At 41.0% G+C, this 23,739-nt stretch overlaps 1 protein-coding gene across 1 annotated transcript in view; it reads left to right on the forward strand.

Moving 5' to 3' along the window:
• LOC122797765 (DNA topoisomerase 1-like) overlaps nucleotides 1-23,739 on the forward strand; it is a 420,608-nt gene that overhangs the window by 183,721 nt on the left and 213,148 nt on the right. Inside the window, exon 4 of the mRNA XM_044066287.1 lies at nucleotides 3,308-3,422. Within this exon, the coding sequence (XP_043922222.1) occupies nucleotides 3,308-3,422 (115 nt within the window). The remainder of the gene's footprint in view (nucleotides 1-3,307; nucleotides 3,423-23,739) is intronic.

A 23,739-nucleotide genomic window follows, 5' to 3' on the forward strand; every position in this document is an offset into this window, starting at 1 on the left:
ATCTTCATATCAATTAAAAAGAGATGCTAGCTGTACAGAATACCCTGACAGCCTTCAAGGATCTACTACATCCAGGACAACTATTGCTAAATACGGACAATACTACAGTTACGTGGTACATAAACAAGCAAGGGGGCACTCATTCCTACCCCCTCTGCAGGCAAGCCATGACTTTGTGGAACACAGCACTGACCTACCAAGTACATCTGCAGGCACAATTCCTGCCAGGAAAGAAAAATACTCTGGCAGACGAACTAAGCAGAAACCTCATGGACCCTCACAAGTGGAAACTAGATCCACAGGTCTTCAGCATGATAACAAGGAAATGGGGATGCCCAGACATAGATTTATTTGCCTCCCCTCACAACTGCCAACTACAGAGATTCTGCACAAGGACTTATCACACACAAGCATGGAAAGTGGATGCTCTGTCATTCAGCTGGAAAACCCTGACAGTTTATTCCTTTCCACCACTGCCTCCCCTTCCCAAGGTACTCCTAAAAGTCAGACAAGAGAAGCCAAAAATGATTCTGATTGCCCCAGACTGGCCACGCCAGCACTGGTACCCAATCCTAAAGAGCTTGTCTCAAGGCCCAGCCTAGACTTTACCTCAAATTCCTCATCTTCTGACTCAACAAAACAAGTCCTGCACAGCCAACTCAGGACCTTAAATCTGGCTGCATGGCAAATAATATAGCCACTCAGAACACACCTCTCTCTAAAGCTGTTATGGATGTAATTTTGGAAGCCAGGAGGCCCAGCACCAGGAAATCTTATGCAGAAAAATGGAAGAGATTCTGTGCTTGGAACCAGGCAAAAGGACTTGAACCACTTGTTCCAAATATTTCTCAGATTTTACAATACCTAACCGAGATGCTGGACAAAGGCCTATCGTTCTCATCAATTAAGATCCATGCCTCTGCCATTTCAGCTCATTACAATACAGAACCTCCTATTTTCTCACATCTACTGCTAAGACAGTACCTCAGAGGGGCAAAAAAACATAAGACTCCCAAGGAGAGCACCGATACCTGCATGGGACCTCAACTTTGTATTGGAAAAGCTCACACTGCCTCCTTTTGAGCCAGCCAGTACAGCTGATATAAAATTTTTATCATGGAAAACTGCTCTGCTCCTAGCAATAACTTCAGCAAGAAGAGTCTCAGTGTTACAGGCATTAATGGCAGTGGAACCTTTTATCATTTTTCATCCGGACAGGGTTTCTCTAAGGACAAACCGAACATTTATGCCAAAGGTAGTATCCAGTGTGGCTCTTAACCAAACCATTCATTTGCCAACATTTTATCCAAATCCCCAGAATAAAGGGGAAAGACTCCTGCACTCTTTGGACATACACAGGCAGCTATGCTTCTACTTGGACAAAGCAAAAGCTTTCAGAAAGACTGAGCAACTGTTAGTAGCATATGCTGCAGGATCACAAGGAAAGTCTGTCTCAAAGCAGACTATTTCAAAATGGATAGGAAACTGCATTTGTTTCTTCTATGCACAGCATGTTAAGTCAGTGCCTAAGAATATTAGGCCACATTCTACCAGAGCAGCAGCCACTTCAGCAGCCTTTCTCAGAGGAGTACCAGCCAAGGAAATTTTGGAGGCTGCAACTTGGAGTTCAGTGCACACTTTTACCAAGCATTATCAGTTACCTCTTTACTCTAAATCCAGAGCAGGCTTTGCCACTGCAGTTCTGCAGGGCCTCATAGCCACTCCTACTCCTATTTAGACCCAGCCGCCCTACCTCAGCTTTGGGATTCAACCCAAGTGTAATGACTGCAACAGTGAAACACGATGAACATAGTACAGTTGTGTACCTACCATAAATGTAGATGTTCGATTGTATTCACTGTTGCAGTCCAGGTTACCCTCCATCCCCCTTACATTGCTGGGACTTATCTGTACTTCTCTATCCTATACAACCTATGTGGTGTATTTGCTTGTAGATGAAGGTAATGCTTATGTTAGTGCATGCATTTTTATTTGCAACATTTTTAGCCTACCCTTTTGGGGGCACCTGACATCCGGGGAAAGAAAACTGAAGAAAATGGCGTCTGCTGCATCTTGTATACCCCTGGCGCACTGACCTCAGGGAAGAGGCGACAGCAACCGACGCTAGACCAGGACTTTGGAATTCAGGCTGACTGTGGTTAGCCTGCCAGCAGGATAACCCAAGTGTAATGACTGCAACAGTGAGTACACTCGAACATCTACATTTATGGTAGGTGCACAACTGTACTTTATAGGTTAGTATATTTTTAAAGATTTCATTAATTGTGTTTAATTAAATGTGTTTTGTGATTGGCTGGTTTAGAGTATATATTAAGGAATTGATTTTGATTGGACTTTTATGGTCTGAAGAAGCGGAATGTGAAAGCGCCAACCTGTGTGCACAAATAGATGTTTTTTTACTATGAATGCTGGAATCGAATTTGTATCTTCACTGTGAATGTTGCAACTGTGTCCTTATCGTGGTTGTTCCGGCTACCTTATATTCTGCTGTTTGATTATTTACTTTCTTGGTAGCAGAACATTTACTCAGCGGGTAGCATTATTCCTTGTACTTTATACTTAAATGGTGTGTAGCTTGTATGTGTGCATATATCAGTAGTGAACATCAACAGTGACCATTTTACACATGTAGTAAGTGACATGAGAATGTACCAGAATTTGCCAAAACTGAGTTTCCTTACTTATTGACACTGCACATTATTATGCTTCTAGTCTGTGTATAATTTTCCATTAATAGTTGTACGCTTGGATATTTCTGCTTTAATTACACATTTTAAATAGTATCAAATGTATTCTTACTGTACATAAATACATACTTGACATTGTTTTTACTTTACTGGGTGTTCTGGTGCAGTAGAACTCCCTCTTATCTTGTCTCGCTGGGATCAGACCTTAGGCTACATAAACAAATGGCTGGTTAATCAGAAAATTCATACAGAGCAGCATTTATAGGTTATAAATCCGCTACAATAACAGGGTTTGTGTTGGTATGCATTTTTCCAATGAATATGAAGTCAAACTCAAATGTCTGTCATTATTTAGCCTAAAGGAGGCAGAAGTGTTGTTCTGTCTTTTGCTAGGGCTACGGCAGAAATTTGATGGCCAGTTAAAGAAGAGAGAGTTAAAAAGAGGCAGGATAAGAGGAAGTCTGCTGCAATTTGTTGCCGACTAACAGAATTTTTGTTTCTGTAGTCACCCTGCTTCTGCAGTGAAATTTCGGCTTGGTGTGCACTCAGATGAGAGTGAGTCTGTTGGTTAAGTAAAGTTATGTTATTGTTTCATGCAGACAAATATCCTGAACAAGCATCTTCAGGACCTGATGGATGGTCTGTCGGCTAAGGTTTTCAGAACGTACAATGCTTCTATTACTCTGCAGCAGCAGCTGAAGGAGCTCACAGATGGTAGGTGGTGGTATTTTTGCACTTTTCACACTTGCAACTATTGTCTCTCTAAATATATTCTGAAACTTAACTTTTCCAGGCATAGACACAGGCGCCAGTTTTTGCTTTCATACAGTACTTACTGTGTGTGTATAAATTATTAAACCAGGTGTGTTGTTGATGTGACCTTAAACTCTGCCACAAGTGAAAGTAGTAGTCTGATGCTCAGGTATCTATACAGTTTCAGTTTTTGCTCATGTCAGTGTAGCTGATGGATTTACAAATGGACACCTGTTATTTTTTCATGTACAAGCATTGTAGAACACTCAAGTTAGGAGTGCTAGTTAAGTAACCATGCATCAGTGCATTGCCACATATGACAAGGTAACAACTAGCATAGACCAGAGAATTAAGGCGTTGGGCTTTATAGGAGCTTCCTCTTGTGATGAAAAGCCTGGCTGCCGGGTCATCCGTGAAGTGCATCATTTGTACATAGTGAGCTTACTTGTAACAAATGTTTTGTAAATTAAAACATGTCAACCTGTGGTTAGACAAGTCATGCTTCTGGGAAGATGCCAAGTCACAACTTGCTAGTTGAATCTGAAAGTATAGATTCCTCTGTGAACTTCACAGGCCTGTGACAGCTAACAGGCAGTGGTTTTTCAGTACCAGTATTGTCAGTGAGTTTATTAGGTGCCCCAAGAACAAAGGTCTTTTTGGATCTTCCCTGAAGAGAGGCGCGCATCCGTATATCTGTTTGGTAGTTTTTTTACTCATCTTTAACCCGGAGCTCTTTAATGAAACTAAATTCCATTTTGTGAAATGTTAATGACAAAGGAAGAAGGGTTTGTCCATTTACAGTTTTCATTAACCTCTTTATCATCTATCTTTTTAATAAGGTTTCTCAAAAATTGTTGATTGCTTTTTTGGTCCATTTTGTTCCTTTATATTAAGGGACTGCATTTCTATAATGCATTTAGCATATCCTCATGAATTTTTCAGAGAATGGTACAGGCAACACCTTTACCTTATGCTGCATCTTGAATTTTAATTTTATGTTACATTTCAGACAAATAAAAATGCCAGTTTTATGCAGAAATAATTTTATTTTTTTTTACAAAAATGTTTTTGATAGTTTTTGTATGTGTCGCCATCAAGACAGTGGATGCCTTTACTGTTGTTTTTAAACCACTTTTTTTTTTTGCAAATGTAGCAGTTTTTCATAGGTGTGTACTGGACTAACAACCACTAAGGTTTTTGTAAGCCTGGACATGCAAACAAAATGTGATCCACGTTTTTATGTAGGAGATGATTTTTGGCTTTGACATGAATTACTGGCTAACTCTGTCCATCAGGGGTAAATTTACTATTTCCCATCCACTGGTCCAAATGACAGTAATGGAAGGACTTTGCTTTACATGCATGGAAAGCCTATTCAGAGAATGGGAATTCTGAGATACTCATCTGTCTCTTCAGGATGTCCTGTTTATGTTGCAAGCAATATTCAAGTATTTGGCTGTAATAGTTCTGATACTGTTTGTTTTGTGGATGTGATAAAGATTCATCAGAGTTGGGTCCAAGGATACCTTGTATGCCAGGCATAGGTAGTGTCTCGTATGAGACCGACTAGAGAGACAGGGCTTTAAGGCAGTCCACATAGGACATTGTGTTTACTCCCTGTGTTATTTTTAGAAGGCACCTTTGAGGACATTCTAGTTCCTGCATTTGTTTGGATCAGATGCATGCCAAAGGGGCATTAATACTCTATGATGGGTCAAGTATAGTGGTATGATGACTTCCCTGGATGTACATCATGCCCTTACTTAAAACCTGAACAACATGTTAAATTTGTTTGTTGTCAGAAAGATGGTTGTTTTCACCTTTTTGTGATACCCAGCAATACAGGAATGCATGTCTGAAACTGTGTAAAATGTTAAAGTAAATTGCTTTATCCTGTGTTGATTTTAGGTGTCACTTCCAAGTAATATTTGTATATTTCAATTTTTAAAAATCAGTTTTAGGGAGAGATAGTGTTGTCATACTTCTCTGCTATAATTTGGGCATAGTGATGTTACTGGCCATTTGATTTAGTCTCACTGTTTGTAGACTTGATTTTATTTTTATTTATTTAACCTTTGTTGACCAGGAAAGTCTGACTTGGAATGAAGCCAGTTTTCAGCAGAGGCCTGAGGAGAAATGCTCCGGATGCATGCCTTTGTAATGTGGGAGGAAACCCACATTGAACACAGGGAGGACATGCAGACTCACAGAAGGCACCCCAGCCAATAATCGAACCAGAGAACCTCTTGCTGTGAGGTGACAACACTACTGCTGCACCACTGTGCCATACTGTTCCCCATAAAGTCAAAATTGTTTGAGTGCATCTTATTTAATAAGTAAACCAAGCTAATGCAAAGGATCTAATATATGAAGACCTTGTATCATGAATAGTAAGGAAGTGTTCCTCTTGACGCTCTGGTGTGATTTTTAAAAGGCTGCTGCTGTGATTTTTAATGGTCAAAGGTTGAGGGGTATGATTGTGGATTAATTCTTACAACCACAGCTAGTATTTGAGAAAAGTCATATTTGTTGTGAACTGAATCCAAGTACATTTGCATTAGGAATGCCATGAAATTACATTTTGAAAGTTAAGTGTTGATTTTTGTATTTATTCTTCTCATAAAATACTACTGACAGTAGTTTCTGATCCTATTACAAGGACCCTGTCCTAGTAGAGTAATACCCCTTATGAGAGGGTGGCTGTCCTTTCACTCTGAAGTCTTTCAAGCTGTCCACATATAAAAGCTGTGATCTTTTTCCCCACACATTTTCTGTCTCCTAATGCAATGTTCATGGTGTCCTTGACATGTCAGACTGATTTTCATTTATTTATTGATTGACTGGCATTTGTTACCGGGAAAGTCCATGTTCAGTGGAGGCATGGGGAGAAAAGCTGCAAAACATTTTAAGAACAATAATTTACAGTCTTTAAAAATAATAAAAACTACTACAGTTGAACTATACCGAATTAGACATATGAAAACATTTAAGAATATTATATAACAATTTAATATTTAGAGAAATTTTAGCCAGTTTATAGAAAAATTGCAATATGAAATAAGAGTAAAGCAGGATTTATGCTATACTGAGAGAAAAAGTGATAGAGATAAGGAAGTGAGTGAAGAGTGAGTAAGATGATGTAAGGTGTGAATAGGTATGTGTTCATATTTAGAGATATAGTTTAAAAAATGTAAGGCAGTGTAAGGTATGAATAGGTGTTCACAGTTAGGGATATGATTTTTACTGGTGTTGAGCAAGAACAGAGCCATCTTTTAGCTAGGAAGTCTTTCATAATGGTTTTGAATGATGGGAGGGAGGCCATTGACCTGATGGATACAGATAAGGTGTTCCAGGTCTTAGCAACGCAATATGATTATAGACGATGACCAGCAGATTTGATAGGTTTGTTGACAGGCAGGAGTTTTTGGTCACTGGATCACAATGACTGACTGTGAACATAGCTGTGTAGAATGTTTAGTGCTGGACAAGCAGATGAATAATTTTATAGGTGGTAAGAAGCTGTGTATGTTAGTTGATGGGGTAGTTCTAACCAGTTTAGGCTTTTTAGTGCTATACAGTGGTGAGTTCTGAAATGGGTATTTGCATTGTTTACCAACTCTGTCATAGCATTATTAAAGTTTTGATTTTTGTGATGCCTGAAGTTTAGTAAGGGTGGGAGCATCATAAAGAAATGTGGGGAGGAGATGAGCAGTGGCAAGTGAACCTTTAGTTGCAGTGGTAAGATAGTTTTTGGCGCTATAAAGTATCCATATTTTTGGTGAGATTTTCTTACACAATTTTTTATATGCTTGTATATGCAGGTTGAATTTAAGGTCATCATCCACTATCATCCCTCATAATTTGCTATGAAAAGTGACTTCAATGGTTGTATTATGGAGAGAAAGGACTTAAAAGTTTTGTTTTTTCATGAGAGAGAGATGTAGGAAAGAAAATTAGTAGTTTTTCATTTTTAGAGTTGAAAATGAATTACAAAGTCATGTTTCAGTGACTGGTAAAGCTTCCTGAGTGGGTTTTTTTTTTCGATCTGTGCCATGTCAGATGTGCAAATGATTGTGGAGTCATCTGCCTTTTCTGTTAGGGAGGTCTGTTGTGTGAATGTGTGGAGGGTGTTTGGGAGAATGTTAAAGGAGGAAACCAAGGAGAGTCTTGTGGTATACCAATAATGATTGGGAGGTATAGAGAGAGGGTAGATTGCCATTTTACTGACTGATGCCTATTGAATAGGGAGCTTTTGAACCCTAGAAGTGTGGGCTTAGAGAGACCTAATGAGGAAATTTGAAGAAGTGTGCTGTGACTGTGTGAAAGACTTTAAACAAGTCTGAAAATAAGGAGGAGACTAGTTTGCCATTATCTCTAGCTTTATTGACAGTTTCTATTCCACCCACAGATCAAATTGAGAGTGATCAGTTTATAGCCAGTACAAAGCAATTAACATTGAGGTATAAAGTAGAACAGGATTTCTTTAATTTCCCAAGTGCAAAAACCTGACAGCTATGGAGATAAGTAACTGGCATGTACAGTGTAATTCATTGGTCAAGAGAATGGACAGTGGCCAACTTAGTAAGTTGTCCTTGGAGTGCAAGAACTACTCTTTTGGGGGTTTGGGAATGTTAAAGCCAATTTTCAGCACAGGCAGGCACGTATTTGACTTTGTACAGTGACAAAATTCTCAGTGAAAATGTGGGATTTGGGACTCAGTATCAGGGCCAACTTTAGTGACCACAGGCTCTGAAAGAAAATAATTCTACTAAACTGTCATGTTATTGAGGCAGTAAGTTAATAGCTATAAAAAGAGTTGGAGGAACGACCACAGTGAGTCAGAGCAAAGAGAGCTACTGATTTTTTTTTTCTGTGACTAAATGAGAGGCCTAGTTAGTCACTTTCATGCAGAGATTGCCCTCCCCCTAAAAAATTACACATCTGTTTGACTATAACCATATGAAAGTAGTCCTGGATAGAGTGATTTTCAACTAATTTTACTCAAGCATGTACACACACACACACACACACACACACGCGCACACACACAGCCTCTGACCAGTCAAATTAACAGGAAGTTTTTTACATGCACCTTTTGAATTTCTCATGCTTCCTCAAGAATAACCATTTTCTGAATGTGGCAAACTGATGTTTGCTGTTGTCATGTGGAACATAGGATAGCCACAATAATCCATTTCAGTTTGTTTAAAAAAAAAAAAAACACTTAGAACCTGTACCTACACAATCCTTCAGAGGCCAGTTCAACAGTTTTTTTTTCACACACAGATTGCCCCATAGCCACTTCTTATTGGATGCATTTTTGATGTTTGATTCTGATTTGGTGAAATAAACAAGTGGCCACAGTAATTTATATCAACTCATCTCTGTCTCACTTGCAAAGTGCCCTGACAGTTTAAATCAATAAGCAGTTTTCTTACACAGCTTGCTGCTTCAAACTTGAAATATCCACCCAATAGGTACAGCTCTGCTTTTTATCTCTAATCAGATAAAGGAAACAAAGACCAGTCATTTGTTTTAATTTTCTGCCATGCATGCACGTACAATGGCATTGACAAGCCAAATGGACTGTCAGTTGCTTTCACATGCAAACCCCCTCCCCCCAAAAAAGAAAAAAAAAACACTATGATTGCACCTCCATAGTTTGACTACAGTAATTTGAAAAAGTTCAGTGCTATGGTATTCATTTTGGCTCGTTTCACATCTTGTTCGTGTATACATACGCACACACAGACACACACTTGAGAGCAGGATTGATGGTAGTTTGCTTTCCCATAGCTTGTCCCCTAACCTGCAAAATTGCATTTGACTGCATCTGTGATTTTTTATTGTAATCACTGCTGGTCTCTTGTTGGAAGCAGTGTATGCCTTTCCTTCATTCCCTTTATCCCCCATTGCCACTGAAGGAGAAAAAAAATCATAGATTGTTGTGCTGTTAACCACACTTCTGGTGTCCTGCCAGGACATTTTAAATGCAGTGTAACCTGCAAGATAATTTTATCCTATAAGATCAGAGCTTTTGCTACCTTCAGTGATCGGTGGCAGAATGATTAGTGTGTACTCTGCCTGTATTGAAACAGCCATTCTCATGGTTTCCTCGCATAGTATCAGGCCGTAGCTTTGCTAGCCATAACCTGTTACTGTTGAAAGAGGTAAAGAAGTGAGGTGCTGTGCTAATAAGGAGCATGTCTTTTCATTTCCATGTTTGTTTTGGGGTTGTTTTATGTATTAGGTTTAAAATGATACATTTTTTTGTTCTAAAAAAATTCTTCTAGCATTTTTTTTTAAATCGCTTTGACCAGTGTCTGACCAGCTGTCTGTTGTTGATATAACTCTGCATTCTGTTAAGAGGTTGATTATCTGTATATTTGTTGCTCCATCCCCAGTTTTACTATCAAATATCTGTGTAAGTTTATCTGGGTAACTCAGTTCAGTCCCCTTGGCACCATGTGATTGAGTCTTGGGTAGCATGACTGGCATTGTTATCCTTTCCAAGGGCTTAGGATTTTTAATGTTAATCTTAGCTGTTCTCACTATTCATGCCAAATACATCCCCAGGAGATGGCTTGCATTGGGTATGTTTCCTGCTTCCTTGAACAGTGCTTTGCAAACAGCCCTGCCTTCCTTTTAAGGTATATACCTCTGGTTTCCACTCTGATTCTGTCGGGAGTATGGAGTCTGCACCTTACATGTTCACTGCCTGTTCACCCATCAGAGAGAAATGCAAGCAGACTTCATCTTGTCATTCCTGCATCTGCCCAGCAGGTCCTCCCATCACCCAAGCAGTAACTACATTTTAGTTGATTAACTTGTAGTAAGGGTTTCGTATACCTCTGCACGTACAATAACTGTACCCTACGTGCTGCACAGCAATACATTGGGTACAGTATCATTAGTAGCAAAACACTTCAGTCCTATACTTTGCCTTCTTAGGCCACTGTAGAGATGTAAGCACATCAGCAAATTTGCATTTCATACACAGTTCCTTATTGCACTTTTCAAAACCATGAAAAGTTGAAAATGAAAAGGTTGCAGCTGATTTTTTCATAGTACATTTCTTTACAAAATCATATAAAAAAAACTTTCATGATCTCCACTGAACTGTCTAAAGCTGCTGTGTATACTACATTGTGTGCTATATTTGTCATAATGGGAGCTTCTTGTAATGTACTATATTGTATGATATGAACTTCCCATAATGTCTAACCCGGTCCTTTTCAACATCATGAGATGTCCTCCCTACAAGTTAGTGCAGCTATTCCGCATCCCATCTCCATCTCTCTCCCAGCTTTAAAGTGGAAACCTCCAGCATTAACGCCTCTATTCTTCCAGCAATCTTGCCTGTTTCAGTTATTCTTTTCAACTCTTATACTGTACATCAGTGCAAACAGAACATCCAAAACTCTTCTCTCTTGTTTTCCCACTTCTACTCTTTTCTTGTGTGACACACTGATTACTTTCCCAACAAAAAATACATTAAAGCTAAATGCAAATACCTCATTCCCCTATCATGTAATGTTCATAGGTGTGTACTAGGGTAATGGCCTTGGAGCCTTTACAAGCCTAGCCCATAGAAGTGCCCTGGCATTGTCACCCGACGTTAGTTCCCAGTGCCTCTGTCAAGTAGAGCCACTGGAGTGATCCCCGGGGTAAACTTTCTATTTTCCATCCACTCATCAAGATTTCTCTTGGAGGGCCAGTGAGGTGCTCTACTTGACATTTATGGGAAGTCTGTTCCAGAGTATGGGCAGTCTCTGGGTTATGAATCTCTCCCTCCAGCATGTTCTATTGATTGTGGTAATGAGGTTGAGGTCTCTGGAGCATGTGATGTGGAGGGATTGGGATTTCTTTAGATGTAGCTTTTTTAACAGAGCTGGGTCAGACATGGCTTTGTAAGTCAAGCAGAGATTGCCTCTTAGACAATGAGAGACAGAAAATAGCTGGAGTTTTTTTGAGTCAGTCTGTGTACGATGTGTTTAAGGCCTAGGATCCTCTTTGTGAGGTACTTTTGTGGCCTCGCCAGCTGTTGTGTGTGTCTAGTGAGGTACATGACAAATGAGACATTATACCCAATGATTGGCCTAATGGGGGAAGAGTAGAGAGAGATAATGACCTCTTTCTTCCTGGATGCCAAACACTTGGTAATGTGATGTGCCACATAGAAGGACTTTCTGACCACAGTGGCAATGTGGTGGTTGAAGGAGAGGTTGCTGTCAACCTGTGTCCCCAGATCTCTTGTAATGCCTTCAGTGTTCAATGGGCTCCTATCAATGTGGTAATTAGTGGAAACTGAGATTTTACCAGAGGGGATGACAACGCATGTTTTGGCATTAAACTTAAGGCCATGGTTTTGACACCAGTCATTGGTCTTAGTGAGGCCTTTCTATAGGATGTCTACATCACTTTGGGAGTTAATAATGGCTCCCAGCTTGCAGTCGTCTGCGAACTTGGTCAGCCAGATTTCCCTCCATGTTGGCCTGGACTTCTGAGAAGTAGATGTCAAACGGGAGAGGACCCTGGACCGATGCCTGTGGGACTCCACTCGTGACTGGTCGGCAGTCTGATTTGGAGTCCGCTACTTTCACACCATAGGTACTATCTGTGAGCCAATTTGCAACCCACCTAGTGATATAGGGGTTGATGCCTAGTTTGGTGAGTTTATCAATAATTCCTGAGTGGGGAATTGTATCAGAGGCCTTGGCCAGATCGAGGTAGGCTGTCTGAACTGCCTTGCCGTCATCCACAGCTCTGATGACTGACTCAGAGAAGTCAGTCAGGTTGAGCAGGCATGTTCTGCCTTTCACAAAACCAAATTGCATGTGATCTAGAATTTGAAGATTCCCTATATGATTGTTAATTAGGTCCATGATGATGTGCTCCATAGCCTTACATATCAGACTTGTCAGGCAAATGGGGCGATAATTCCCAGGGACTGTAGTCGCTCCCCCTTCATGGAGAGGGATCACTGTAGCAGTGCACCATTCAGTAGGGGCAAAGCCTGAGGTGAGGCTGTGATTGAACAAGGCACACAGATGTGGTGCCAGTTCACTTTGTAGTTGGTGTAGAACACATCTAGGGATATTGTCGGGTCCCATGGAAGCTGTATTCTTGGCCTTGGACAATGCAGCTTTAACTTATGATGCAGTCATGCTCGGTGCAAGGCATTCCTCCGGTATTGTGATTGGTCCTTTGGGGGGGGGGTAAAGTTGGCACTGAATCTGTTAGCCAGCATGTTGGCAATATCTGTTGGCTTAGTATAGGAGGTACCATTGTGCAGTAACTCAGAGCAAACCTGGGTATTGCTGTGGAGATTTTTGATACAACTATAGAAGACTTTGTATTTGTTTTTAGTGTCTGCCACAATTCTGCTTTCATAGCTGGCTTTAGAGGTATTGATGAGGGAGCTCAACTTTTTGTTGAGGCTAATAAGGGAGTTATTCCAGTCTTGGGACTTCACCTTTTTCTGCAACAGTTTCTTCCTTCTGTTGTAGAGTTTATTAATGGCAGGGGACCACCATATTGGCTTCCTTTTTTTGGAGGAGAGTGTCTTGGTTCTTTTGGGTATGGCTAGTTTCATGCATTTATGTACGTGTTCGTACAGTGCATTGATGTATGATTCGGCAGTCATGCATCTATTTTCCATTGACATGGGTGCCATGAAGTTAGCCACCTCTGTTTTTAGGAGCCAAAAGTCAGCTTTGGAGAAGTTTTTCATGGTGGTTGCCTTTGTGGCAAGTGTGGGTGAGATGTGGATTTCCATGGTAATTAGTTTGTGGTCGGATCTAGCCAGGGAGGAATTGACTATTGGTGTAGAGCAACAGTTGCCCATGTTAGTAATAACCAGGTCAAGGATTTTGCTTCCTCTAGTGGGGTAAGAATGAGGTGGTCTAGGGCATTGGAATTGATGAATTCCAGGAAGCGTTGGGCCAGTGTATTGGTGCACGAGTAATTTTTCCAGTTGATGGAAGGGTAGTTGATCACCTAGTATGTGAGTGTTGGGTTGGACCCGAATAGTTTCCAGGGTGCTTAGGAACGTGGCGTGAGAGTCTTGGGACATGGTTGGGGACCTGTAGTAGGCTACGACCTAAATCTCCGTCTTAACCCAATGTTAGTTGTACCTGAAGTATCTCAGATGCGTTATGCTGGGCTACTAGACTGGAGGTATGCATGTCCTTTATGAATATGGAGACACCACCGCCTTTGGAACTTCGGTCCATGTTCTGGGGCCGAAAGGTGTGGAATGAGTTATAGCCTGGTAGTGCAGGGGTGCTTTCTGCTGCTTTAAACTAGGTCTCTGTTACAGCACAAATGTCGATCTCCTCCATTTTGAGGAGTGCTTTGAGCAAGTGCATCTTGAGATTTAGACTTCTAGCGTTGAGCAACACCACCCTCAGATTGCATGTATTTATAGCTGTTATGGTGGTAATTTGGTCTTTGGAACATCCCTTAAAAAAGGCACTGTAGAGGGTGGCAAGAGCCTTAGCCACTATCCGGAAACCCAGGGGTGACAGATGCAGGCCATCTCTAGCAAAGCTTCAAGGTCTGTCAGTCATGTCATCCCAAGCAGACAGATATTGGATCCCCTTAGAATGACACCAGAAACTTAGCCAATTGTTGAAGTCAATCATTTTCTGCTTGTACCGCGGTATCATTCTGGGTGATGGTAGGATGCTGCTCAGGGCTAGGGTCATACCTGCCTGGGCCACATAACCCAAGAGCTTCTCCATGTCTCTCCATGTAGTCCAGGGAGGTGCGTCTCGTGTCATTCACACCCACATGGACAGTGACAGAGTCATACTTGTACTTGTGGAGTGACCTGAGTGCATGTGTTTTCGGATTCTGGCACCTGGTAGACAGCTGACTGTTACCTTCTCCTTATTCAGCCTAGTTCACTTTAAACTCCATCCTTCACAGTTTCCTTTCTGTCAGTTTCTCATCGCCCATGCACAATACTATTCTCAAACAGAAAAATAAACTAGTACACCTACTACTAGCTTGGGGGCATGTAGTCTTAATGGAGGACCAACTTCTCTGCCATCCTGTCTTCATAAATTGATGCAACTGTTTTTCAACCCACCATGAGCAACTAAAAATCGGTATCCTTAGCTGTGAAGCTGTTTTAACCACAAAACTGAACAGTTTGAACTCTGGATTGCACAGAATGACATAGATATCTGCGGCCTTTCCAAAACTTCAGTAAATCCACATGACTGTGATGCAGTCACACTTTTTTCCAACCTTATTGCACTCCGGCAGAACTGTCCAGGGACTAGGTCAGGAAGATTTTGCACATTACTGATAAACAGTAACCTTGACTTGCAAGATTATTGTCCATCTCCTCTACCTCAGATGCACAGAAGCCAGGCTAGTTATTGCTGACAGACACTTTCCCCATAAAATCATATTAACAGTCACAGTGAGTATACTGTCCATCTCCAGTCATAAGGAGAGACTTCAACATAAACACAAGCAGCAACAAAAATGATCTAGATAGCCATTTCCTGGACTTTAACCTCTGTCATCATGTCACCAAACCTACTAAGCCAACCCCAAACAGTCATCATGATTCATTTCTAGACATCCTTATAAAAAAACAACCTACAGATGTTGACAGTTCTTATTTTAACCCTCAACATCAGTGATCACTATTCCATTTCCTTTACTTGCTAAAAAAAACTGTCCTTATGCACATCCAAATGCCACCAGTAGTATAAACTGGGACATGAGTGACAATACCTTTAAATGCTAATGAAGCCAAGCCACACTTTTCCTCACCTCTGCACTTGCGAGAAACCAAAATCAAATCTGTTGTATGACACTACACCTACATAAACCCAGCTACGTGCCATGGATATCTCTTGATCTCCATTTTGTGCTTGCATCAAGAGGTGCTGCTTGTGAAAATGGAGTACTGCAGAAGACCCACTGGACTATATTTCATACCATTCCCTTTCAACCTATCAGACAAATAGAAGCCCACATATCTTCATACTAAACCAAAGATCACCTTTATCATCAGCACCCCTTTTTTTTCCCATTTTCTACGTGGGGTTGGGGTGTCTCCTCGGCTGTCACTGCCTTTCTCGATTTAGTGTCACTATCCTACCATCTTAGATGGTCATGCCTTACTGTCACAGGTCTTCTCTCGGACAGTCCATCCATCACTTTGGTTGTCTTCAAGCTTATACCACATTTTCTCCACATCATCTTGTGCTTTCTCACACATGTGCATGAACCACTGTAATCTGTTCTCTGACCACTTCTGCAATTGGATCTGGTTTGGCTTCTGCCTTGTTGTCAGTCCATCTGTCCCACAGTGTACATCCTACTTACCTAAGCTGGCATTTTATCTTCATCACCTCTGGCTTCCACAGCTGCTCTGCCTCCATTTCTCAGGTTTATATACTGTACAGAAGCAATGGTTGCACCACTGCTTTGTATATATTTCTTTTCATCTTCATGGGCATTCTTCTGTTACACCACCCCTGACAGTCTTGGTTGGCTGCAGCCATGCTGATTTTAGCTTTGACTTCCTCATTCAGACTTCCCTTCTCCTCATCCACCCCACTAAGATGATTGATTATGCTACTATCCCAATTTTCATCTTCTGATTTTCCCATTTGCTGTAACGATGATGTATGTGTTCAGTTTCAACCCAGCTTTAAGTTTTGTTTCCATATCATTTGTTGAAATTCCTGTGCAGAGTCTGCTTGTAGTGCCACATCATCTGCATCCATCTGCTCTGTTAATCTGTACTCTCCAGCTTGCTGCTGTAGTCTTATCACTAATATGAAAAGCAGTGGGCTCAGAGATGAACCCCCATTCTCATTGGGTCCTTGTACATAGCCTGCATTGCAATTCTAAAAGTGTTTCCAGTACTTTAAACCACTGAAGTTCTGTCCAAATCAGCTTTCTTAAACTTACCATATGCTTTCTCCAAGAGTAGGAGTTGCTCAGACTCTTTCTTGGCTCCTTCTTAACTTTGTCTGACTGCAAGCATCAGTTCAGTTGTGGTACGTCTTGATCTGAATTTGAACTGCTCATCTCCCATCTTACTTTCTACAACCGCTGTGTATTTGTTTGTCAAGTTACCCTCTCCAGTATGCAGTGTACATCTTTACTGCCCACAGTTGACGGTCACCTTTGCTCTTTCTGGCATTAGATGCTTATTCTGCAGTTGTCTAGTGTACACATTTCTTATACTGCAATGAGTACTCTCTGGAGTTATTTCTCTCCAAACTCACCCAGTATCATATCTGGCTTCATCTGAGCCTCCTGCTTTCCATGACCATCTTCACTAATCTTAATTTTCTGAAAAGAAGCTAACAAACCAAAAGATTGGACTAATTTGCTCCCCAGTATTTTACTCCTAACAAAGGTGCTTTAGAATTCCCCAAAACCCCATTAAAAATAATTGACTTCGGCAATTGGCTTAGCTTCTGGTCATTCCAAGGGGATCCAATATCGGTCTGCCTGGGATGACATGGTTGACAGGCCTCGATGCTTTGCCAGAGATGGCCTCCACCTGCACCACTGGAATTCCAGATCCTGGCCAAGGCTGTTGCTTCCCCCATTGTGCCTTTTTAGGCAATGTCCCAAAGACAAATCTTCCAACATAAAAGATCTGTCAAAAAGCAAATTAGGAGCCTTAACCTGAAAATGCACTCACTGGAGGCTCTCCTTGCACTGGACAATGCCGACATCTGTGCAGTCATGGAAACTTGGCAGGGCTGTGAAGAGCATCCCTGCCTTACTGGGCTATACCTCATTACACACATTCTGACCTCAAAGTAAGGTTGGGAAGACTGAGGGTGGTGGAGTCTCTATCTTCATTAAGGTCAGCACACATCCAGACTGGTTTGCCGGTATGACGCACTCGAACTACTCCAGGTGCAACTGACAATTGGCAAGACACCTATCCAAGTTAAAGCCAGTTGTAGATCTGCCCCCCTTCATGACTCGGGACACCCACTCCTACTTGGATCTACTTGACTCCATCAAGGGGTACCCCTTAATATTAATATCATTGATGACTTCAACTACCCCACCATGGACTGGGTGAACTATTCCTGCAATAATGCACTCACCCAACGATTCCTTGACTTCATCAGTTCTAATGCACACTAGACCAGCTGTTCTCATCCCCCACAAGGGGAGATAACATTCTGGACTTGGTTCTCACCAACATGGGTGACCACTGCACCATTCCCATAATATGTTCTTTTCTGGTGAGATCAGATCATCGGTCTATCTCATTCGAAGTTTCTGTCCCAGCCAACCAACCAACCCCCCTCCCCAGCCGTAATCAAGCTAAAAAACTTCCCAAAAGCTGACTTCAACCTCCTAAGAGAGGGTTTCAGTAGCTTCACACCACTGCCTCCCTCAGAGGATGCAGTCAACTGTGCTGAGCAGTACCAGTGCAGTAAACAAGCACCTGTACAACTGCATGGACTCCGACATAACCAACAGAACTAAAACCTGCTCCTCAAGGGAAACACAAACCTGTCTGGTGGACATCCTCTATCAACAGACTTTACAACAAAAGGAAGAAACTGTTGTCCAAGGGTAAAAAGGGACAAATTCCAAATTGGAAAAACTCCCTCCTTAGCCTCAACAAGCAAATTAGATCACTAGTGAAAATCTCCAAAGCCAATTATGAATAGACTCTAGCCTCTGAAAGAAAGGGAAACCACAAAGCCTTCTTCAGGTATGTTGGGAACCTCTATGGCAAAGCCCAGGTTTGTTCCAAATTAGTACTCAACAGTATCACTTATGCTAATCCTGTTGACTTAGCCAACCTACGAACAGGTTTTGTGCAGACTTTAACCTCCTGCCCCACACCTCACATTTCCATAGATCAAGTGTTAAAGGCCCTATCCAAGACAAAGAACACAGTTTCCATGGGACCTGATAGCATCCCAGGCTGTATCATGCACCATCTCCAGCAAGAACTAGCTTCACCATTGAGTACTCTATTCATCCACAGCCTAAGTATGGCTTCATTCCAGCAGAGTGGAAAACTGCTGGAAGGTGGTGCCAGTACTGACCCTGGAAACTATCACCCCATTAGCTTGACAAGTCTGATGTGTAAAGCCATGGAGCATATTATTGTGAATCTCACAAACAGTGACATAGGTAATTTCCAAGCACGTGACCCCACCCAGTTCAGATTCGTCAAGGGTAGATTTTGCCTGTTGAACCTGGTTGACTTCTTTGAGAATTTCACCAAGGCCCAGGATTAGGGAAAGTCAGTACATACAGCTTACCTTGACTTGGCCAAGGCTTTTGACACTATCCCTCACGCTGGCATCATTTAAAAGCAACACAACATGGCGTAAGCCCCTGTCTCATCAGGTGGGTGGACAACTGGCTCACAGGACCCTCAAGGTCAAAATAGGCACCTTCACCTCCGATAGCAGACCTGTCACTAGTGGATTTCCCTAGGGATCTGTCCTGGGACACCTACTGTTTGGCATCTATTCAGTGGTCAGGCAAAGACTAAAGGCCTGTGGCTGACCAAGTTTGTGGACAACTAAGTTGGGTGCTGTCATTGACTCGCCAAATGATAACATACTGCAAGAGGGTTTCACAGCAACTAATGACTGGTGCTAAAGTCATGGCCTCAAGTTAAATGCAAAAAATGTATCCTACCATTCGGCAAAAACACTGCCCTTACTGGTTACCACATCAGCAGCAACCCCCTAAGCATACAACCTGTGGTGAGAGACCTGGGTACTCAGGTTGACAACAATCTCATGTTTGACCATCATGTAGTGGCAGTGGTCAGAAAAGCCTTTTACTTGGTTCATCTCATAAGTAAAGGATTGCATCCAGAAAAAAGGAGGTTTATTACCTCTCTATACTCTTCCCTCATTAGTCCAACAATTGAGTACAACGCCCCATTTGGAATGTACTTCTCCAAACATCTGCACCAACTGGAAAGGCCACAGAAATACCTCACAGAGAGAATCCATGGCATCCAACACCTGTCCTATGCGGATATGCTCAAATCACTATCACTACTCTGTATCCTACAGATTGCTTAGAGGCGATCTGTGTTTCGCTTACAAGGCAGTCTCAAACCTTGCCATAATACAGATGTTCCAGATGTAAGTCTAACTCCTCGCACATTACCGTCTTGAAAGGCTTGAATCTAATGCATGACATCAACAAAACCTGCTGGAGAGACAGGTTCATCTCCCAGAGGCTGCCCTGTCTTTGGAATAAACTTCCCATACACTTCAGAGTACCTCGCTGACGCTCTTCAAGCACGACCTTGATGAGTGGATGGAATGCCACAAATTTGTCCCAGGGTTTCCACCTGTGTCCCTCATTGACAGGTGCTGACTGAGGTTTCTTTTTGTGGATAAACTCTTGGCTGGGCTTGTAAGGGCTCCAGGGCCATTAGCCTAGTAACCTCCTATGATCATACCACCCACACACTCCAGAATTTTGTAAAACAAATAGTGTCTCAAACGAAGGTAGAAAAATATTACTCTGTTTCCTTACAGATGGATCCCCCTGATTCGCATCTTGTGTTGTCAGACTGTTCACTTGCCACCCTATCACTGCCATACACTTTCTGTTTAGTCTTTCGCTTGCACAAAACACCATCCCAAACATCTAGGAAAAAAGTAGTTATAACACGCCCCAAATGTAACAATCTCGCCACTTCTGTAGACTTTTTGTACAGTATCCATTCTATCTTATCTAGGCAAAATCCTCAAAAAAAAATCTACAGTGTCATCTTTGTGTACATCTATCAATATAACATTTTATTATCTCACCAGCATAGATTTCTAAAAGACAAAAAGTACCCATACAATGCTACACATACTCGCTGATACACTACATATCAAAACAAAGGCCCCTTTCACAGGAGTCCCTTTCTTTGAGTTCACTGAGGCCTTCATCTCTCTCAACCACTCAGAGGTAACAGCTTCACTTGTGCCAACTTTGGTTCTTCCACCCTCAATCAGTTCACAAGTTACCTTACTAATAAGAACACTTGCACTTAAATCTAGCAGTGCGTACTCTACAACACATAATATTTCATGATTCCCACAAGGTTTCATTCTTTCCTGTATCCTGTCTGGCATTTTCATTAATTCCTTTCTCATGGACAAAAAGTATTATGTCTCTTTAAATGGATTAGGCGCCAAAGACACTATTTAAACCATTTGTATCAGTTGATTTGATGTTCTGATGAAGCTCACGTTTAAGTGAGTGAAAGCGCTTAACCTGTTTGTCATATTAAAACGTAATTGTTACTTTTACCTCTTTTGCGGTGAATTCATTTTATAACTCTTTGCGGACGAAAGTTTTTTGGATTGTGGAAGTGCTCAGGGTGAGCGGAGGTTGGCATTCTTTTACCGCTGAGTTGCTTCTCATGGACCTCGAAGAAACCAATAACAACAGAGTGTTTTGCCAGTCAGGCTCCAACTGTGAAGTTGTGCTTTAACAAAAGCCAAGAACTCTTGACAAAAATTGTACCAATGGCTGCTGGAGAAACACCTATCCATGAATGCCAATAAGTGAATTGTGTTCTCTGGATCCCCCATAAATCAAATAACTCCTGTACTCTCATACCACCATTATGTAACAACCACCCCTATTGAGTAAGAACTTTCCTTTATACACACCAGCAGTGAATTTGTCACTTGATACAAGCAGTCTAAAACCTAAAATTAACTCCATTGTACATAGTTGCTGCAAAATATTCCACTTCCTAACCAATTAGGTAGGAAGGAACGCTGTAGGCAAAAACATATTACTACTGTAACCTGATAAATGTTAACCTTCAAAAAAGACACCCCATGGCACAATCTGATGCCTTTGTCTTCTTTCCCCATAGAATGAATACCACTGCATTACTCTTCAAAGAGCAAACTGGTTACCTTCTTAAGCATGCAGACCTCCTCTTACTCTGCCTGAAGTACAAAACCTTATTTTGTGAGTCAACCCAACAAATTTTCTCCAAGTGTAACTGTGATGTAGTGTTCTCTAGACCTACTAAATCCCTGGGGTTCGTTGCCTGCTAAAGCCCAAATATATATAAAGCATTTCCACTTTTAGACAAAAGTTACTTCAGTTCCTTCTCAAGTGAGCATCATGCTGTTGCTTTATCAACCGCCAAATAACGTAAACTGCCTTCCTATGTCTGTGCGCCTCTCTTCTAAATTTCTTCTCACAGCGCGCCCTCTATCTTAACAGGCTCATCACAGATTACACATATATTGATTTCTTGCAGTATTACCTTGTAGATTTGTAATGTAGTTCCTGATTTGTTTACATTGTCCCGCTGACTAGCCAGTGTAGTAGACCTTGCTGCTTCGTACTTTGATAATTGTTTTATGTTCTCCGTTGTGTTTTTTGTACTTGCATCAGCTTTTTTACTACTTGTACTCCTAGCTGTGGCTGAAATAGGTCCAGTTTAGATCAGCCCACAACCCCGGTCAAAAATGTATCTGGTGGGTATATATATATATATATATATATATATATATATATATATATATATATATATATATATACATGCTTTCTTTTCTATGACTGTATGCGATTCCCTTTTGGTTGATTTTTATAACAATACCTGTTTTCTCATCTCTTCCTGCCTTAGCTGTTAATTGTTGAGCATCATCTCCCTCTAACATTAGCATAATTGTCATTGTCATCTGTAAATATTTTCATTTGTGCCTTTTCTTGGTTTCCACATTCCTTTAATTTACACATTTTTTCATAAAATTATTGAAGTATCTCTATCACTTTAAGAGCTCGATTTTTTATTTTTCTTAGTCTGTTTGCCAACAGCCCTTTCTACTCTGTTGACTAAATGCACATTCTCCAAACAATCCCTTATTTTTCCCTTTAGCACTTTGAAGTTGCTCCTCTTGTTCTGTGATATTTTTATACTGCAATACTTTAACCTTTGTCAATCTCTCAATAAATCCTGTTGCAATTCCCCATATGTTTGTCTTTTGTACCATGTTTCTAAACTTAATTTTCATTTTATCCCACTCTCTAGTTATCCCTTAATGTAGCAAATCTGCCTTACCTTTTTATTGGTGCAAGACCTAAAATAGTTGCTGGATGTGTCAGAATGGTGAATAAAAGGACAGCTTCCACCCTGTCTTTGTAGTTCAGAGATTTCAGGCCTGTGATTTATTTGGTTAGGATCCTTTGGGGTTTTTCTGCTTTTTGATTAGTGAGATGCATCCTGAAGTGGAAATTGTACTTGATAATTAGTATGATCAGTGCTGAGTTTAAGGGAATGATTATTTTAGACATTAATATTCCTCTGGCAATTAGCTGTACTAAATAAAAGGATTTCCTGACCACCACTGTCATGATAGTCAAAAGAGAGGAAGTTTTCAACCAAAGATGTTCAGCGTTCCCACTACTGCAAGTAGCTTTAGGCTGTGTGGGTTGTATCCCTGCCCAGGGAAAAAAAAAAAAAAAACTAACTGCCAGCTTCACAAAGTTCTGGCTCCCACCACTCCTTCATTCTGACTGCTGATTTGCTAGCTCCGTAGAGGGAAATCAGCAGTCTTAGTGAAAATTTCTTCAGTACTTTGAGGAGAATCACATATGGGGATTCACAGGAGCAAGCAGTCTGTTTAGAGTTTCATTTCTGGCAAATAAGTCCCCATTGGGGCGATCCTCCACACACAAATGGTTGCCCTTTTAAGAAAAAAATTTAAGTCTGTTTAAAGGCAGCATTCCCCTTTAAGAAACCCAGCATTTTTATGACTATTGGAAGATTCCTTTCAGGGGCCTCTATTCTTTGTTAGTACTATTCAGCTAATCAGGAGGTGGGGTGTTTTTATAAAAAAAAAAAAAAAAAAAAATACTACTTGTGTAAAATTTGATTCTTGGACTAACCATTTTACTTTGTGATGGGCAAGGATATGTTTATTTATTAAAAAAAAAAAAACGATAATAGTATGCCACCTGGAATAGAAACGCAGACTATCAATGACTTCCTGGAATGTAGAAGTATAAGTGCTTTTGTTGTTTTATTCAAACAAGAACTTTATCAGATCTGTCCACTTTATTTTTGTTTATAATTGTGCTGCAATACACTTATTTTTAGTATATTCACTTTGACAAACTACCTGTTGTTTTTTTTTTCTGTCACTGTATTCAGGTTTTAATGGAGTGATGACACTGAGTTTGTGTGCTGCTTGTGCTTATCCTTCATAAAAGGGCTGGGATAAGTGGTGCGACTGTAAGTATGCTGCATGTGGACACTGCGACTACT

The sequence above is a fragment of the Protopterus annectens genome, chromosome 3.part1 (assembly GCF_019279795.1).
Source record: "Protopterus annectens isolate FY-2018-M chromosome 3.part1, PAN1.0, whole genome shotgun sequence".
Lineage (NCBI taxonomy): Eukaryota > Metazoa > Chordata > Ceratodontiformes > Protopteridae > Protopterus > Protopterus annectens.